Source organism: Cavia porcellus, unplaced genomic scaffold (assembly GCF_034190915.1).
Source record: "Cavia porcellus strain 051 isolate PalLab524CR breed Dunkin Hartley unplaced genomic scaffold, mCavPor4.1 scaffold_18, whole genome shotgun sequence".
In the NCBI taxonomy this organism is placed as follows: Eukaryota; Metazoa; Chordata; class Mammalia; order Rodentia; family Caviidae; genus Cavia; species Cavia porcellus.
The window spans coordinates 49,604,601-49,623,621 of record NW_026947501.1 but is presented as its reverse complement, the minus strand read 5'-3'; the positions used below and the strand labels follow the sequence as shown (position 1 = coordinate 49,623,621).

Here is a 19,021-nt window from a genome sequence, read left to right as displayed (position 1 = left end):
TTCTTGAGTTGTCAGTGAGTTAGTTCGGTCAATTAACAGCAGTGTTTTCACTCACTGTGGTGCTATTTTAAAGGAATAAGAGTTCTTTTTCTCATTACACGCAATGAAGGTACTGGGTAGATCCAGGTTACAAATGTTTCAAACGTTGGAAGAAAAGAGGAAAATCGTTGGTCTGTGTGAACACAGCACTGAGCAGTCACTCTGGAGAAGGCGGGCCTGGTCTTTGCCCCGGCTTGGGCGGCTGCTCAGAGCGGAGCCTGGCACTGCGGTCTCCGGCCCAGGACGGGGAAGGGTGGAGGGCGGTGCTGTCTCTGTCTCGTGGTCTCCCTGCCTTCTCCACCTCAACGTGGACCCCACACGGCTCCTCGGCCCCGTGGAGGCCCGCAGGCTCTGCGCTCACTGCTCCTGTGCTGTGTGTCTGCGTATGGGCAGGGTTCTCACTGTGCACATGTGCTCCCTCCTCCTGCTGTGCCCCTCAGCCACCTCCGTGCCATCGGCGCTGCACTGCCCTCGGCTCGCATTACACCTCTGTCACTTCCTGCTTCGGACTTGGTATTTCCTGCAGACCCATTGAATGTTTGTGTTTTGTTCTCTCGTAAGGTACAGTGGTCCCACCTGGCGTCTCTCAAGAGCAGTGTTTCCCCTGTCTCGCGATCCCATTCCTTCAGCGACCCTTCTCCTCCCAAATTCGCACACCACCATCTTCGTTCCCAGGACCCATGTCCGCCTTCCCGCAGTGAGGCGCCCAGTCAGAGCTCCGACCCTAAGTCGGAGGGGCCCGACCCCGCCCCAAAGGCTTGGTCTAGAGCAGACAGTGACGAGGTGCCTCCACGGGTAAGGAGCAGACGGACGGGTGCCTGCCTTTCGCTTTGTCCTTCTGAATGTGACATGGTGGATTCTGGGCATGGAGTCACTCGGGTTGCAGGGGCAGTGACGCTGGAAGAGGCTTTTCATGGTGGGGGGAAGTTCTGCAATTAGGCAGTTTTAAGCAGCAGTGGTCAGTTAGCTTTTTATTTTGCTAGTGCTGTGCTTGAAACATAGAGCAGCAAAGAGCGTTAGGAGAAGAAAGTTATAAAGAATATGCTTCTGCAGCAAGTAGAGTCATGGCTCGTGTTTTACAGGAGCTATTATTTTACACGTCGATACGAGTTTTCAGGAATGGTCTTGCAAGGAAAATCTGAAAGGAATGTTATTTTTCCCTTTTAAATTAAAGGGGTTTCTGTTGATCACTTAACAGTGAAATCACACAAAGGGCATATTTTGATGTGTTTTTCCCGCACTTGGAATTTGCTTCCTCCAAGTACCATCTTGCTTGCTGCCAGTCTGCTTCCTGCGATCCATTCCGAGGTTATTGTGGTTTCCTCATCCTCACATGACCTCAGCGAGTCCCTGCCACTGGCTTCGGTGTACACATGTCCCGGCTCCTTGGCTGCTTTGGACCACATTTCCTTCCCGCGTTTTGTCCATGGAGCCCTGGGGAGGGGGCCCCGGGGGGATAGCAAGGCCTGTTTAAACTGTGTTTCGGGGAGATCTTCACTGAGTGCCTGCAGTAGTTTAATTGTTGCATCTTCTCCCTGAAGGTTCCTGTAAGAACAACATCTCGCTCCCCTGTCCTGTCCCGTCGCGATTCCCCACTGCAGGGCAGTGGGCAGCAAAACAGCCAAGCAGGACAGAGAAACTCTACCAGGTGAGAGGGCAGGAAGGGCAGGGGCAGGGTGCGGGGCTGTCCCCTGCTAGTCCTTTGTCGTCCATTTGATAATTGTGCTCATAAACACGAAAGCCCCGAGTGCAAGGAGATGAGCCTTTCTGTGTCTCTAAGGGCTGATGATGCGCAGGTGCAGCTGACCTGCAGTAAAAGGTATCTGTCGTCATCGGGAAACAAATCCTGCCTGTCTGCAGCAGTGAGGGGAGAGGCACTGGGAGTGGAGGGCTCAAGGGTGTCAGGTTTGACGGAGCTTTCTGTCTCAGAGGATGCCATGAGGCCTTGCAGTCTAGAATCCTGGGCAGGTCCTGGGGAGAGGGCGCAGCTGTCTGGTGGCCTGCAGTGGGCTCGTGAATCACCAGATCAGGCCATTTTCAAGTTCTAGAGCAGCTCAGTTAAATGCAGGAGCTGTTGGGCACCTGAAGCTTCTAAAGTTTGAGTTTCACTTAATTAAAATGAAATAAAAGAGCACTTTATTCTCTTGGGCCACGAGTGGCCAGCAGTTGCAGAAAGCAGCATTCTGCAGCCTGTCCTAGGGAAGAAGAAACATGAGTTGTGTTTGGTAACTTGACTGTTACTGGGCCCTCGAGCTGGCCGCTGCAGTGCCCTCCGTGCAGTAGGGCCATCAGCGGGGCGCTACCCCTGTGGCTGCACAAGCCCAAACTCTGGTAGCCAGGACACGTGGGCTATGCTGCTCTTGGGCCACACACCAGTCCCTCTCTGCTCAAAGGGGAGAACTTGGGAAGTTAGGGGTGAGAAGACAGTACCATGTGTGATGTGCCAGTATAGGTATTTTCATAGTACTAGGGATCGTGTTTGCCGCTGTGTTGGGATCTGGATGGAACTGTCAAGGTTTGGCCCATGCTTGATGAGAACTTTGGGTGTGCTCGTGGCAGGAGATTAGGTTCCTTAGGATAGCTTCGATAGAAACCCGTGGATGACGGCATCATACCTGTGGGTGGATTCAGTGCTGCTTGTGGGCTACTTTCTCCTTGCATTGGGAAGCTCATACTTGTGATTGGAATTGGGCACCATGTCTTGGGACCAAGCAGTGACTGTTGTTCTCCTTTCCTAACAGCAGCATTGAGCCCAGGCTCCTGTGGGAGAGAGTGGAGAAGCTGGTGCCCAGACCTGGCAGTGGCAGTTCCTCAGGGTCCAGCAACTCTGGGTCCCAGCCTGGCTCCCACCCCGGCTCCCAGAGCGGCTCTGGAGAGCGCTTCCGAGTGAGATGTGAGCTCCCCTCCTCAGCTTTTCCTGTGCTCTTGTCTGGAGAGGGAAGGCCTGCGGGATGGCTGCGTGTCACAAACGATGCTTTAGATCGCTAATGACGTGTGGAACTGTAAGCAGCAGGGGCTACATGGAGAGTTTACACTCCTGCACTGTGAGCATCGGTAGTTGGGTGTGATTAACTGACTTGCCCAAGCTCAGCAGCTGAAGGTCCGAGCTGGGATGTGAACTTGCTTTTCCGGGATGACTTCTAGGGCCTGTGCTGTCATTGCCCCTGGTCGTAGATGATGGGCCATTCTGCTGTGTGGCATCATGAGACATCATGAGATGTGCTCAGTAGAGTGTGCCGTGTGGAAGACTGGGTGGAATGTTGGGAGGCTGCTCAGCACCCCTGGCACACCCTTGCCTGCTGCCCCGAGGCTGAGACCTGCAGGATTGCAGCTGATGTGAAGGGAGCAGGCCATCTGGGGCCTGCGGCAGCTCCAGATGCACACCAGTGTTGATGTGTCCCCTTTCTGCCTCTTCCTTGACAGCGTCATCTAAGTCAGAAGGCTCTCCATCTCAGCGTCTCGAAAATGCAGCAAAAAAACCTGAGGATAAGAAAGAAGTGTTCAGAGCCCTCAAGCCTGCTGTAAGGACTGGCACAGCTGTTTCTTTCCTGGCTTGAGTGAGACCTTTCTATTACAGATGTGGTCAAAGAGCTGGGCTGTGTCTCAGCGGCAGAGCACCTGCCGCGAGGCCTAGGGTTGGGGCCCCAGCTAGGCAGAAAGGACAGCAGGTAGCGAGACCTGCAGCTCCTGCTGCTGACGCCTCCTAGGTGAGGGGAACCATGGGGGTCACCCTGTACCCCACGCTTCTTCTCTCCTGTTCCTACGAAAGGCCCTCAGGGGACTGAGATAGACCTCTTTCTAGCATTATAACTGTACGCTTTGTATTCAGTTGCTTCACAGAACAGAGAGGGATAGTTTTTCCTTACAAGGAAACAATAAAACTATGCAAGAAAGAAAAGCCTTCTTACTGCTTCGCTTGATGCTAACGTATTTTGAAAGTGCATTAACTTACTCCAAAAGAGTTTGGGGCCTCCTCGAGAACTGGGGCTTAAGGCCTGCACCACCCTGCCCAGCAAAGTTTTATTTGTTTACAAAAATCACCTGCTTAAGTTTTGCCTCTCGGTCCTTGGGGGACACCGGCTGCCTGTACTTGCTTTTACTCCCTGTCCCACAAGTGGCCATGTAGCTGCTCGAGTTGTGGGGTTTTAAGCTTCTCCAAACTTTGATTTCCTGCTTGAACTGATCTCTGCACTTCTCCCCCTTGGCTTTCTCCTGCCTCGCTCCCCTGTCTGTGTGTTGCTGGACACCCCGAACTGCTGCCGTCCTCAAGAGTGAAGTGGTAAGCCCCTCCCTCCCCCGTCCAGGCCGAGCCACCTGCCAGGGTGGGCCTCCCGGCCCGGCCTTCTCTCACGGCTTACCCACACATCTCACCTCGGGTTTAAAACCCCGAAGTTCTCTGGCTTCACTTTGTGTGTGCACAGATCTGCTGCCCTTCATTACCTGCATCATGATTGTTGAATGTGGCTTTTCTGAACCATTGTTTAGAGGACTGCAGCTGTAAACTTGGAAGTGTTTAGAAAGACCTGTGGCCTTACATCTGGTAACCCGTGACCAGAGCTAAGAGTAAATACACCCTCAGAGCAGTGGAGAAAAAAGAAAACTGTTGGAACTGCTGAAACTAAGGGAACAGACTACATAGCTTTCTAAAAGAAATCACTACTTTTAAGTAGTGTTTGAGACAGGGTCACGCGGTGCGGGTTTCCTGTGACCCTGCACTCCTGTGCAGCCCTGGCTACCTCCAGCTCAGTTCCTCCTGGTGCATCTTCCCTGCCACTCAGGGCACTGATGGGAGTCCCACAGTGTCTCGGGGGAAGAGGGAAGGGCAGAGAAGCCCTTTGAGTCAGTCGTAGTGAGGATTATTTTTCTTCCTGTTCTAGTGCTCGCTGGCCCAAGCCGAAGCGAGGCAGAGTGAGGCCACCCACTCGCCTGCTCACGGCACGGGGCACCCACGCCCTCCTGGTCTTAGTGGTTAGGAGCCATGGGGCTCATTTCACACTTCTGTATGCCTGGGATTTTCAATAAAAGCTGGAGGAAAACTTAAAAAATTTTAACCCCACTTGTTTCAACTAAAGCTTGTTTCTCATCGAAGCCCAGCAATCTGTCTATGCTGTGTTTTGTTTCTGTTTTCTTGAGACAGGGTCTCACTCTGTAGTCCTCTCTGGCCTTGAACTCACTATGTAGATCAAATTGACATACTCACAGCGATCCTCATGCCTCAGCCTCCCAAGTGCTAGGATTACAGGCACACCACCCCACCTGGCTATGTAGTTTTGGATGTAGAATTTTACCTCGCATTTGGAAAAAAAACCAGAAGCCTGCTGTCAGCTTCTATGCTGATTGCTGTGTCACAGCGAGATTTCAGTTGTCCACATCATCTTTGGGTTTTGCTGGTTTTAGGGTGTATTTTAAAAATCTCTCTTGACTGTTTGACCACTGTTATGTGAAACCAGCAGGGACTCAGCAGTTTTGGGAAGAACGCGGGTGTCCTGGCAGTGCACTGGGAAAGTGCCCCCTACCGCCCCATGCTGATTTCCCTCTATCGTGGGCCCTAGGACCTGACTGCACTGGCCAAAGAGCTGCGCGCAGTGGAGGACGTTCGGCCACCCCACAAAGTGACGGATTACTCATCCTCCAGTGAGGAGTCGGGGACGACAGACGAGGAGGACGACGAAGGGGAGCACGATGGGGCTGAGGAGTCCACCTCGGGGCCCGAGGACACCAGAGCAGTGTCAGTGCTTGCGTCCCACTGTCCCTGAGTCATGAATGGTCCTGCTGGCCTCACCCAGGACGTGGCCTTACACTCCAAGCACTTAGGATTTTCATCAAGGATGAGATAGGGGCCCTGTGTGGTGTAACGATTGTAATTGACCAATAAATCTCTGTGCCCTTTTTTGCCACAAAACAAACCAGGCGTCCATTGTGGCAGGGACAGATCTGAGCCTTTCAGGGGCTCTCTGCCCCCCAGCCCCAGGGTGAGGTGTAGTGTGTCCTCTGCCCCCAGGCTGGGCACCTCACCCCAGGACTTGCCCCGTAGGTCGTCCCTGAACCTGAGCAACGGCGAGACGGAGTCAGTGAAGACCATGATCGTGCACGATGACACGGAGAGTGAGCCGGCCCTCACGCCGTCCAAGGAGGGCACACTGATTGTGCGCCAGGTACCTGAGTGGCCAGTGTGGTGTCAGGCCGGGCTGCTCCTATGTCATTAACCCACTGGCTCATCCACTCACTCACGCTGTTTCTCCATCCTCATCTGTTCTCACGGCGAGCCCCAGGGCGCGCGGCCAGGGCAGGGTCTTGGTAGCCTCCACCCCCATCATGCGCCCTGCATGCCCGCGGCAGTCTTCATGCCAGCACCACGCTGAGTCTCATGGTCTGTGTCTGAGTGGCGGGAAGGCCAGGGAGCCCTGAGGGCAGGCGCACAGAGGGCGCCCGGGGCTCCCCCAGAAGCCTGGTTCCCCGTGCTGAGGGGTGTGATGGTGGCCACTTGGGCAGGGCGGGCCTCTCCTGTGCCCGGCCCCAGAGACTTGAGCTTGTCCCACCAGATCAGTTCGGATCACTGTGTCCACAGCTGTCTGTCCCTGCTTAGCTCAGACTTTCAGTGAGCCAGGGACACTGCCCCAAGGGGACGAGTGCTCTCGACAGGGCTTCCAATGGGAAGCAGGAAGGGCAGGGAACATGCGGCCCACAGGAGCTCCTAGCTCCTTCCCAGAGCCCAGGACGGAAGGGGGCAGTGGCATTGCAAGGATCCAGTGCCACGGAGGGAGCCTCGAGCCCCTCTAGCCTCTAGCTGTGCAGCCCCGGGCTGAGATCTCCAAATTCTGTTAACATAGCTGGAGCATTTGGCTGGGCAGACGAGCATTCAGGGCAATTCCTTGGTTTCTCCTTGGTCACTGGTAGTTGGAAAAGTCGCACAGCACCTGAGACAGTTAACGTTAGGGACATAGGCAATGTCAGCAGCGCTTGAGCGAGACCAGTATGCCTGTTTTTTCTACAGAGTACAGTTGACCAAAAGCGTGCCAGCCATCATGAGAGCAATGGCTTTGCCGGTCGCATTCACCTCTTGCCAGATCTCTTACAGCAAAGCCATTCCTCCTCCACTTCCTCCACCTCCTCCTCCCCATCCTCCAGCCAGCCGACACCCACCATGTCCCCACAGACACCCCAGGACAAGCTCACTGCTAACGAGGTATGTCTCGCACCACAGCTGGCTGCTTTCCTGGGTTAGAGCAGTTGCACAGGAGGTTTTGCAGTGCCTAGCACCTGCCTGCTTCTTTCCCCTCCCCCCAGTAACATGTTTCAGACCTGCAGACAAACCCTTAACCCTGGAGCCATTCCCCAGACCTGCTGTCCCCGTGTTCCTCTCTAGATGAGTGTAGCTGCATGGCTTTCCAAGTTCAGTGATTGCTGTGTTCTCAGACTCATCATGTATTTGGCATGAAATTCTTGCCGTCATTGTGGAATCTGCCTCCTGTTCATTCTTTTTATCCAGTAAATACAGGATAGGAATATTTTGCTAAGTGGATGTCACGTTTACCCCCACAAGCTCCTTGTCCTCTACAGGAATTGTCTTCAAACTAGGCTTGGATTTTTTTGCATTTTTTTTCTTGTTTTCTTTTCTTCTGCAGTGGTTCTTGGTTGTTTACTCTTACTTTCCCCAGCCCCTTTAAAAGGATGTATTTTCTTGAAGCTCCCAGTCACGCAGTTTAGGTGGAAGTGAGTGCTTTGGGGAATGCAGGCAGGCAGGAGCGAGGATGAGGAGTGCACGTGCTCTGACTTGCAGGCGTTAAACCTCTTCTTGTATTTACGAGAGATGCCGTGTGTTGGTGGCGAGGCCATGCTGCTGCTTGGGTGTGAGCTGGGCAGTGCCCAAGGCCCTGCTCGCCAGTGGAAGAAGGGCCTGGGCCTCCTATGCATGTAGCCAAAAGTTGGGGAGGTTGAGGCTGACCTAGCCTCAGCCAGTTCTAATGCACTGAACTGAACTGAGGGCCACTCCTGCCGGTCCCCTCGTTAGAGAGAATCAGGAAACTGCCGCACTTGAGCTGCAGGAGTGGGCCAGCTGATCCCTGGCCGTGGGCGCAGGGAAGAGCCGCGAGTGCTTGGAGGGGTCGGGGGCTGGGCTGGGGGCCGAGAGGGGTGGGACAGTCCAGGCACAGGCTCTGCTTCAGGCCTGCTCTTCCTGCCGAGATGCTGTGTGCCCTGCTGCACTCGGCCTTCGCCTTCTGCTCTGCCTGCACTTGGCTTCATCTTCCTGTAGTTTACTGTAACCCCTAACTCACTAAACTGGCAAGTTTTGTTTTGTTTTTAATCATCATTACATTTCCACTTAACGATTTGTTTTGCTTTCCTTGTTTTTTAAAGTTACATTATTAACCAGAACACAGTGCTCTCAAAGATTGTGCGGTCGGCCTTGTGCTGTGCTTTGCGCCTCTCACTGCTGAGCCCCTGTTTGCTGTGGGTTTGAGGTGTCATGTTAAGACAGTGACAGCCACAGCTCCCATGCTTCCTAACAAAGGCTCAATTTCAATGAATAAAGTGCAGATTTGCAGCAGCTATTCTAGCATAGTCATCGGGCTATGGAGCTGGGAAGTATATTCACAAACCAGTGAAGTGAGACCACGACATTGCATACGTCCTTTAGGAGTTTGCAGTGGTTAATTAATACACAGCTAGAAGCCTGACGTGTAGATATTCTGTGGCAGCCTGTGGGTCACTTTCCTAGATTTGCATCTCTCTTAAGAGGTGTGGCTCTTTGGGCATCGGGGGAGTGGCCTGCGGGGTGCTCTGTGCCGCCGTGGGGGCTCCCTGCCATGTTCCTGGGGACCCAGCAGAAAGGCCCGGGTGTGGGTTGGGAGCTAGTGCAGTAAGCAGTGGGTTGCAATGTTCTTTGCATGTTCATTCTGGAAATGCTGTTTGTATTAATGAAATTGAAATTTACATTGCAGACTCAGTCCGCTAGTAGCACACTCCAGAAACACAAATCTTCCTCCTCCTTTACACCTTTTATAGACCCCAGATTACTACAGATTTCTCCATCTAGCGGGACAACAGTCACTTCTGTGGGTGAGTACAGTCAAGACAGGAAGGAGCCAACTCCAGGGCAGGGTCCCTTTGCACTGTTCCTTATGGCCCAGCATGGCACCGGAGTGTCACAGGCCAGGCCTGGGGGCAGAGCTGTCTGGGAAGTGAGTGGCACAGTCCGTCTCCCCTTTCCATGTGTGCTGCTTGCACAGTATCTCCTCGATGGCGTCAGTTGCGGGATGTGGACGTGTCCTTGAGTGTCGTGGCGGGGGGCGGGGTCCAGGCGTGGTGTGTGTGTACATGTATGTGTGCACAGTGATGACCTCTCTCCCATATCCTGTGTTGCAGTGGGATTTTCCTGCGATGGAATGAGACCGGAAGCCATAAGGCAGGATCCCACCCGGAAAGGCTCAGTGGTCAATGTGAACCCCACCAACACTAGGCCGCAGAGTGACACCCCTGAGATTCGTAAATACAAGAAGAGGTTTAACTCAGAGATCCTGTGTGCTGCCTTGTGGGGTAGGTGTCCTGCTGCCGCACTCCCGTCTGTTCCAGGGGCCGGTGGTCCTCTGGAGGGTCGCCACTCTGTGTGACACCACCTCCTGAGGCTCAGCGGTGCAGCCCGCTGCCGGATGGAAGGACTTGAGGTTGCCCTTGTCCCCATTGTCTGTGACTCGGGCCAGACGTCTAAAGGCAGCTGCCCTGGCCACCTCTGTGGGGGATTTGGAGCTGCTTCTGCTGAGGCTGAGCAGCCTCTGCCCTGGGACCCTGGAGGGGGAGCAGGATGGGAGCTGCTGTCCAGGTGGCCCCTGCCTCCAGCTCTGAAACGGGCCTTTCTGCTGCTCTTCCTTACCCATCTTCAGTGCCCCTTAAATAGCCCTGCCTGCCATGAACTGTTTTGTAGCATGGACCCAGCTTCTCCCTGGGTACTTGGGGAATGATGGGCTCGGTACATTCTAGAGGAATTGAGGAAGAACTAGAAATGATGGGCTGTAAGGCCATCCGAGAGGCCTCCTTTCTCATACCTGCACAGTGGTATCCCCGTCCAACTGGTGTGGACACTTGCACCTCTCTGACTCCTCTTCCGTGCATCCCCCTCCAGGTGAGGGGAGGAGCTGCCCTCTTCTCAGTGACCAGCCCACCAAGGGGACCTGACATGTGGCCTTTCTGTATCCTCGATGCAGGGGTGAATCTGCTCGTGGGCACAGAGAGTGGCCTAATGCTGCTGGACCGAAGTGGCCAGGGGAAAGTGTACCCTCTGATCAACAGGAGGCGCTTTCAGCAGATGGACGTGCTCGAGGGCTTGAATGTCTTGGTGACAATATCCGGTAGGTGCTGTGACCCTGTTGACAGCTTTGCATACTGATAGCTGTATGAATTATATCTGTCTATAGTTGTAATACGCACTCATTATTGCTGGCCCTCTTCATGTATCTGTCATAATTTGTCTGGTTTGTTTCTCTTTCTATTGGGTGCGTAAGCGTTCATTACACAGTCTCAGTGTGAATGCTTGCCAGCTGTGAGTTTGTGCCTTGCCTTTCCCCGCTGTGGTCCCTGAAGTTGGGGAGTGCTTTGACCCTGCGCTCCTCTGTCCTAGGGGAGAGCACACCTGCTCTAGAGTTCTGAGAGTCGTGTGGTAGAGTCACATGATAATACTTCATCAGCTTTTTCGGTTTTGCCGTTGTATAGGAGCTATTTAAGCAAACACAGAAAGAAAAAAAAAACCTTTCGTTTTTCCTGTATTTTTACCCAATGACAATCAAAGTGTAAGACTCTGTGGCCTCCGCTGGAGCAAGCAGTTCATTCTGCAGTGTAGACACATGCCTTGACCTCCTCTGCCATCTGCCAGTCCAGCCAGGCCCTGGCTTTGCAGCTCTGAGGATGGCCTCCTGCTGTGAACATGAGGGATGGTCACTGGCCTGGCCAGCAGTGGAGGATTTAGCTCCGGCCCCTCTGTACTCCCTAGAGGTTGGATGTGGGGCCCATCCTGGAGCCGCTAAGGGGTTTCTGCTGAGCAGCCTATCCTGGAGCTGCTGCGGGTGCTGCCAGCCACAGTCAGCCCCGAGGTCACTTGCTGGCATGGAAAGAGTCACCGGCTATGGAGAGCCTAGGACTCGGGGACGGTACTGATTTCACAGCATCACTCTGGCTCACTGACACAGTTTGCATGCACAGGTGTAGTCCTGTGATTTTCAGCCCGTCTTGGAAGGCAGGCTTCTCCCGTGGATGGTTCTGCAGGGGTTTCCAAGACTCATCCAAGTAGCTTATACTGCATCAGAAAAATTTGATACAAAATCCTTTCCCCAGGGGACATGGCAGTTACTGGTTATTGAAATTTCTTTTAGTCACTGTTACTCGTGATGATGGCTGTTATAAGTACCTTCCTAAAATACAGACGTCTATTTTGCAGGTAAAAAGGATAAGTTACGTGTCTACTATTTGTCCTGGTTAAGAAATAAAATACTTCACAATGACCCAGAAGTCGAGAAGAAGCAAGGCTGGACCACTGTGGGTGACCTGGAGGGCTGTGTCCACTATAAAGTCGGTGAGTTGGGGGTGGCAGGGTTTGGTGCAGAGCGCGAGTGTCATGGTCCGTGTCCCTGAAGGTGTGGCCCCTTCTGCACTGCCTGTTTCTGGGGTCTCTTGATCCTGGCACCTTCTCCTGACACTGTCACCCACAAGCGCACAGAGCTGGTACTGCTGTGCTCTCCGTCTGCGGCCACTTCCTCAGGATCCGTGCTGGGTTTCTAGGTCTGCTGTTGTGGAAGCCTTGCTGGTGACGAGCTACTGGCTCGGTGTCACCTTCCACCCGCTTAGCCTCTCAGTACAGCACAAAGGTCCTGGGCAGCCTTCACCGGGTCTTTGGGAGTGCAGCCTGCTGCACTCCTGCTGTGGCTTCTAACTAGGTGCACTATGCTGTCTGCTGGGTCACTGGCCGGCCAGGTGGTGTCCCCTCAGTGTGCACATGGCGTTCCCCTCAACAGAGATGGCACCGGAGTGAACCCAGTTCACTCATCAGTAGGAAAAGAATAAAAATACTGGTGCAGAAATAGCAGGAAGTGACGGCACAGAAGGAAGCAGGGCTTAGAGGATGGCACGGTATCATTGGGCCAGGACAGCAGGACTCCTGAGGCCTCATGGGGCGCTGCTGTCTGGCCGCATGTGGGCTTGGTGTTTCCTGCATTTGCTTGTAGGAGGATATACAGTAGACGGCTACTCTGTGGTTACTTGTGGCCCTTCACTGTCTTCCCTATGAGTAATCTGTCTGCAGACCCTGTCTCTGGTTACTTGTGATTACAGGGGCTGCTGCAGAACTCGGGTGATTCCCAGTGGGAACTACAGTACAGTACTGTTTCTCCTGTATAATTTTGACATTAGCATTTTCTGAGTTGTGTTCATGAGAAATGCTTTCATTTGTCAAACTAGAACTGAAATTGTCTCTGGCTGAGCGCTTCGAGCATTTCAGAGCAGCTCAATCCTGCATTCAGGTTTTCTGCAGGGCATGCTGTGGCCCATGGCTTCAGAGCATGCAGGGCTCTTCCAGCGGCTGCTCATGCAGAGCGAGAACTCGGTATTTTCTTGAGGGAAGTGTGCATACCTCCACTTACTGTCTGTGTAGTGCCTCCTCCGGCAGCAGAGGGGTAGAGTTCACCATGTCAGTTGAAACTAAGTGACCTTTCACGGTCAGCCGCTTGGTGGCTGGGGTGCATGGCCAGAAAACAATCACTAGGAAACTTGAGTTGGGCACCCTCTGCTAGTCCTGTGTGAATTGGTGTCAGCAGTGTCCCGAATAGTGACACCGGATGGAATTTAACAGCCACTGAGTTAAACCCTCTCACGCACAGAGAACCTGGGCAGTAACTTGATGCTAAATAACTCCATAGAAGCCAGTGGCTCTGCAGAGTCTGGAGTCCCTTGTGGTCAGGGACACAGGTTCTTAGCAGGTTTCCTGAACCTGAGGGAACCAAAAGAGGGCTGAGATGGGGTGGGTTCTCCACATGGCTACAGGGCTGTGCACTTCTCCTGGTGCAGAACACTGGGAGTATCCCCGGGAGAAGGGGGGTGGTCACCATTGCCCCTTGGCCTGGACACGGATCCTCTGTTTGGTGCAACATGGCATGGCCTGCTTCACTTCTGGGTGGGTGTGAGCTCCTGGCTGCGGGGGAGGAGAGGGGTGTGGGACTACAGAGTTCCTGACCTCTCCAGGTGTGGTTTTGGATCCTATCACTGAAGCTTGGTGCTGGCTTCCTGGGAAGGGAGACGGAGCCTCTGAGGCTTTAGGGCGGGTGCCTGTGTGGACCTAGGAGATAAAATTCGACTGGGCGCCTAAGAGAGGGAGCAGCTCCTGTTTTCCTGGTGGTGTCTCAAGTTTTAGGCCTGAATCCTGTTGCACATGGAAGCAGAGAGAAGTGGGTGACCCACGATAAAACTGGAAAGAGAAGTGGGTGGTTTGGTCTCTGTACTACCTTTTCCCCTGCTGGTTCGGGTGAATCAATAGAAGGTGTATTTATAAAATTTGGAGATGACAGCTAAAGAATTTAAAGTCCCATGCTGATATTGACCTGTGTGTCTCCTGATTTATTTATTTATTTTTCTCTTTCAGTAAAATATGAAAGAATCAAGTTTCTGGTGATTGCTTTGAAGAGCTCCGTGGAAGTCTATGCATGGGCGCCGAAGCCGTATCACAAGTTCATGGCCTTCAAGGTAACAGCACTGCTGTTACCTTGCTGTTACCTGTGCCCAGAGGGGGGCAGGTGGGCGGAAGCTGTGCTTAGGTGGAACACACGAGAGACTGTCCTCGTGTGACGCAGTTGGCATGATCAGCGGTTTTCTGGGCTCCTAGACAACCCGCATGCTAAGGGGACATCGGGAGAGACAGACGGCGAACATTTCCATGCACCCCTCACAGCAGACCTCAGCGCGCCGTGGCACGCCCAGGCTGAGTCGGGGATCACAAGTTCAGGCCCAGCCTAGGCAGCTTAGTGACTAGTGAGACCCTGTCTCTAAATGAAAACCAGGACAGGGGTGTTGTTAAGGGTTCAACACCCAGTCCTGCAAAGATCTTTCTTAGTTAAAAAAAAAAAAAAAAAAAAAAATAGAAAGCAGACCTTCACTCAAAAAAAAAAGGTGTGTATAAAGATCTATGCATATCGCAGATGTGCTTTGGGTAAGGAGAGTATCCTAACAAGGCAGTCCTACGGGCATCTAGTCAGTGGAGTACTGATTTTAAAATCAGGGAGGTTGTTAATGAAACAAGCAACGTGTATTTACATTAAATGGAAATACAAAGTTAAAATATGCATAATTTGGTCTTATTTTTATATAAGTAAAAATCTATAGATGTAACATACAAACTAATGTTTGAAATGAGATGGTTTTGCCATTTGGCAGGTGCAGAGTTCCAGGAAAGTAAACAAATAGGGCTTTTAAGATTGGGACCACTGTCAGGCATGGTGGTTCACGCCCATTATCCCAGCACTCAGAGGCTGAGACAGGAGGATCGAAGTGAGTTTGAGATCAGCCTGGGCTACCAAGTGAGCTCAAGGCCAGCCTGGACTGCATAGTGAGACTATCTCAAAAAGACACCCCTACCCCACCCTCATAAAAGATGGGGCTACTTCTACTCGTTATGCTCCAGTGTCTCTGGGTACAGTGTCTCTCTGGTGCTACAGTTTCTAAGAGTTGTAGATAAGAAATATTTCACTATGCTTAATGGTCTTTAGCATACTATATTTAAATAAAGTTACTCTTTAAAAACAAAGACTATAGTATTAGCAGGCGTGGGCCAGGGATTCTGTGCAATGGCTTAAGCACTTGCCTAGTGAGTGCGAGGTCATTAGTTCTATCCCCAGTACAAAAAAAAAAATCAGCAGTCATAGTCGCTGTGTATTTTTAATAGTTCTTTTATAACCTGGTGTATGCGGAGGCTGAGGCAGGAAGGTCACTATGACTTAGAGAGGCCATCCTGGCTATCTAGTGAGTTCAAGGCCAGCCTGAACTACATAACAAGGCCTTGTCTCAGACAACAGCAACAGCATTCTTTCATAATTTGAGTTTGTGAGAAGTACAATTTTATGAGTGTCTTGGTTAAAAGAGATACTCCTGACATTAGATAGAAATAAGTGAGTAACATCATTTCTAATGTTAGACTCACAACCCTGAGATTACCCAGGGCCCGGGTTAGTGTGGAGCTGCAGTTAACAATTATTCATGCCAGACAGAGTGAAAATAGTTCTGGTTTTTACTGGAAAGGTAAGTTTCCATTGCTTGGGAAGTTTAAAGCAGGATAAAACACTATAATTGTTAAATAAATAAATCCTGAACGCAGTCAGTCCTGGCATCACTGATGAAGGGGAATCGTTACACATGTAGACGTCCCCTGCTGCTGGGCCTGCCTGTCCTGTGCACACCAGGCCTCTGCAGAGCTGATGGCGGTGGATCAGTGCAGTTTCGTCACTGTCATCCTGGGGGAGCAGGAGCTGCAGCTGTGCAGGAGGTCCCAGCCTTGTGCCCTGCACCACAGCCCGTCACCAAAGCCGGGCTCCTCCTAGCTCACCCGGTGACAGGGTCAGCACTAGCCAGATTGGCAGGGTGACCTGCCCCCTTGTCCAGCACTGTGCTGCAGAGAGCCTGGACACACGACAGGACGGCAGGTGGCAGCATGGAACTCCTGGGCTAGTTGAGAGTCAGTGGTGGTTTTCAGAAGAGGTGCCTTCCTAGCAGGCGCTCGTCCTGAGCACACAGTAGGAGCACGCTGTGTGGCGCACAGGGCCTCCCACCAGTCACAAGGAGAGATCTGCTGTGCCTCATCTGCCCGTCTTCTCCCTGTAGTCCTTTGGAGAGCTGGTGCACAAGCCCTTGCTGGTGGACCTCACCGTGGAAGAGGGCCAGCGGCTGAAGGTGATCTATGGGTCCTGTGCGGGTTTCCACGCCGTGGATGTAGACTCAGGATCCGTGTACGACATTTATCTACCCACACACGTAAGAAAGAGCCCACACTCCATGGCTGGTTGACTGGCTTCACTTCTTTTTGCTGCTTCTCTGCTCTCTGTAGTGCACTAACTCCGTAGGGCTCTGTCACTTCCCCCGGGGAGGGCACGTGCATAAGCAGTAGGAGCTGGGGAGCCCAGTACCCAGTGCCCACTGCACTGGCCTTGGCACTCACTTGATTTGCAGGCCAGGCAGCTGATGCAGGCAGAGCACTGGGGGTGAGCGTGGTGCCCGGGTCCCCCCTGGTCCTCAGAGCGTCTCCCCCTGCTCTATCGCTGGGCCAGAAGGCGCCCCAAGCTACTGCCTGTGCCCTGTGCTCCTGCAGATCCAGTGCAGCATCAAGCCACATGCCATCATCATTCTGCCCAACACGGACGGCATGGAGCTGCTGGTGTGCTACGAGGATGAAGGCGTGTACGTGAACACGTATGGCAGGATCACCAAGGACGTGGTGCTGCAGTGGGGAGAGATGCCGACGTCTGTGGGTGCGGCTCCCGGGGAGGCAAGGGGGGTGGTTCGAATCCTCTTCTGGCTGCTTAGCTGAGCGGTGCGGAGACCCGGAAGGCTAGAGTGCCGGCCTGGTGGTGTCGTCACGTTTTCAAACACAGTAAAAGTGACTGCTGGCTTTCCGGAAGGTCTATCATAGTCCCTCACTTAATTCTGAAGCCCTCCGGGGAAATTAAGGACTCAGAGGAGAGGGGGAGGAAGGGCCAGGGGCGGCTTCGAGGGTGGTGGTCACAGCTGGGGACTCATGGGCAGTCTCCAGGTTCACACCCTGCACAGGGCTTGGTGGCAGAGGTCTCCAGGCTGCCATTCATTCGGTCTGGGCGACCTTTCCAGCCTGGTCCTGCCCGGGCCGGTGGAGCGGGCTCCACAGTCGGCCCTCAAGGTCGGTTCCGGGCGGCTCAGCCCCTGCTCCCCTCAGCAGTAGCCCAGTGGACGCGGGTGCGCGGCGCTGCCTTCCCTTTAATGCGCCGTCCTGTCTTCCTCTCCCAAAAGCCTACATCCGGTCCAATCAGACCATGGGCTGGGGTGAGAAGGCCATCGAGATCCGATCAGTGGAAACCGGCCACCTGGATGGCGTATTCATGCACAAGAGGGCGCAGAGACTCAAGTTCCTGTGCGAGCGCAATGACAAGGTACCTAGCGGCCAGGTCCTGCAGTGTGGCTGGGTCGGGAGCCCCGGGGGCGGAGACAGCACCCACTCACCCCGCCCTGTCGGCTCGTAGGTGTTCTTCGCCTCGGTGCGCTCGGGCGGCAGTAGTCAGGTCTACTTCATGACCCTGGGCAGGACGTCTCTGCTGAGCTGGTGAAGCGGCGCCAACCCTTGTGGGCCTGAGACTCGGAATTCCTGCAGCTGGAGCTCCCGCCGCTCGGCGCAGCCAGGGCAGCCGTGCGCGGGCCTCGCGCGCCTGCCATCCTGCCCGCGTGTCCTGGTCTCTTCTGCTCCTTCCTCGAAAGCAAACCCAGGCTGCGCAGCCGCTGGTGCTTCCCAGCTCTCCCACCGGTGCTAGGAGCCAGGCAGGCCGCCAGGACTGCGGCCTGTGGGTGTCCCGGTGGCGGGCGAGGCACCGGAATGCGGGGCGTGAGGAGCAGTTTGCTGGAGCAAAGAGCAGGTTTAATATAGTAACATTAACAATGTATTTAATTGACATTTCTTTTTGTAATGTGACAATATGTGGACAGAGAGGAAGGTGCAGGTTTAAGAAGTTAATATTTATAAAATGTGAAAGACAGTCACTAGGATAACTTTTTTGTGGATGGGTTTGTGGGTGGGGTGGGCTGAGGTTCCCGTTTTGTTTCTTTGGATTTGGGGGTGGTCCTGGCCAAGAACTCAGTCATTTTTCTGTGTACCAAGTTTTGCCTAACTCATGTGCAGGTGATTCTAAAAAAAGAAAAAAAGGAAAAAAAAGGATGAAGAGAAGTGTGCATTTTGTACAATGGCCAGAACTTCGTTGTGTGACAGTATTAGCACTGCCTCAGTCACAGGTTTAATTTTTGTTTAAACCTAGAAGTGCAACAACAGTTTCACCACAGTCTGCATCTGCAGAAAAACAAAAAAATTCAACCTACTTTTTTTTTTTTTTTGCCTACCTCATTGTTTTTAATGCATTGAGAGGTGACTTAGTTTATGTTTTTGGAAGAAAACATTAATGTTTAATTTAATCTTTATACCAAACCATCGGATTGGAGTTCGGTTGTCACTTGTCACAAGTCACGCAGGCACAGGTGACGCTGTCCCCAACATAGCCAGCCCGGCCCGTTTGCCCCCTTGTCTCGGCCGTCCTGGTTCCCAGAGCAGTTGGTGGGCAGTTGTCACCTGCAGCACAAACACTGCCTCGTTCTGTCAATTGGGGTCAGTAGCAGACAGAGGTGGTCCCGTTCGGATAGTCACACAAACTGCGGTGTTGCAGGAATCTTTTCTTGGGGTGAGGGGTATATCCCTTTTCTAAAAATGCAATGCACTAAAACTATTTTAAGAATGTAGTTAATTCTACTTATTCATACAGATGGCATCTTCCTGTGTTTAGGTGTACTATCGAAGCCCTGGCTTTCCTTGTTTTCTCACTTGCTCTGTTTTTTTAAACTAATTTTACTTTATGAATATGTTGGTGACATTTGTAATAAATGTCTTGAGTAATAACTGGCTTCCAGTCTTGTGCTGTCACTCAACCCTGGGACAGGTGTCATCTGGCATTCTGGTCTTGCCTTCATCCTCCTCCTAGGGTAGTGGGGCAGGTGCGTGGCCTCTCCCCTTCTGTGGTCAGCTTCCATAATGGAGAGACCCGCTGCCTCCCTGCCTCTCGGAGCACAGCCCACTGCAGCCAGCATGCACACCAGCGATGCAGGGCTTGCTCTCCAGGAGGGATGCAAGGCAAAGTAGTTTTCCACTGTGACTGGGGAGCAGGGCCAGTGGCCTGGGTGGAAGGGAGCACTCTTGTATGCCAGGTTGTATGCCAGGGATACACTCTTG

The 19,021-nt window shown here is 52.9% G+C and overlaps 1 protein-coding gene across 34 annotated transcripts in view; it reads left to right on the top strand.

Moving 5' to 3' along the window:
• Map4k4 (mitogen-activated protein kinase kinase kinase kinase 4) overlaps positions 1 to 18,691 on the top strand; it is a 126,648-nt gene extending 107,957 nt beyond the window's left edge. For 5 of the 34 annotated variants that reach the window (XM_063229793.1, XM_063229790.1, XM_063229803.1 and 2 more), the window contains 16 exons: positions 601 to 834; positions 1,581 to 1,687; positions 2,781 to 2,932; positions 3,463 to 3,560; positions 5,592 to 5,767; positions 6,074 to 6,194; positions 7,034 to 7,225; positions 8,982 to 9,099; positions 9,406 to 9,576; positions 10,242 to 10,385; positions 11,468 to 11,602; positions 13,661 to 13,761; positions 15,889 to 16,038; positions 16,373 to 16,532; positions 17,047 to 17,186; positions 17,277 to 18,691. In XM_063229793.1, the coding sequence (XP_063085863.1) occupies positions 601 to 834; positions 1,581 to 1,687; positions 2,781 to 2,932; positions 3,463 to 3,560; positions 5,592 to 5,767; positions 6,074 to 6,194; positions 7,034 to 7,225; positions 8,982 to 9,099; positions 9,406 to 9,576; positions 10,242 to 10,385; positions 11,468 to 11,602; positions 13,661 to 13,761; positions 15,889 to 16,038; positions 16,373 to 16,532; positions 17,047 to 17,186; positions 17,277 to 17,360 (2,283 nt within the window). In that variant the 3' untranslated portion in view covers positions 17,361 to 18,691. The remainder of the gene's footprint in view (positions 1 to 600; positions 835 to 1,580; positions 1,688 to 2,780; positions 2,933 to 3,462; positions 3,561 to 5,591; positions 5,768 to 6,073; positions 6,195 to 7,033; positions 7,226 to 8,981; positions 9,100 to 9,405; positions 9,577 to 10,241; positions 10,386 to 11,467; positions 11,603 to 13,660; positions 13,762 to 15,888; positions 16,039 to 16,372; positions 16,533 to 17,046; positions 17,187 to 17,276) is intronic. The other 29 variants (XM_063229791.1, XM_063229795.1, XM_063229797.1 and 26 more) reach the window with 11 other exon arrangements.
• The last annotated feature ends 330 nt before the right edge of the window (positions 18,692 to 19,021 follow it).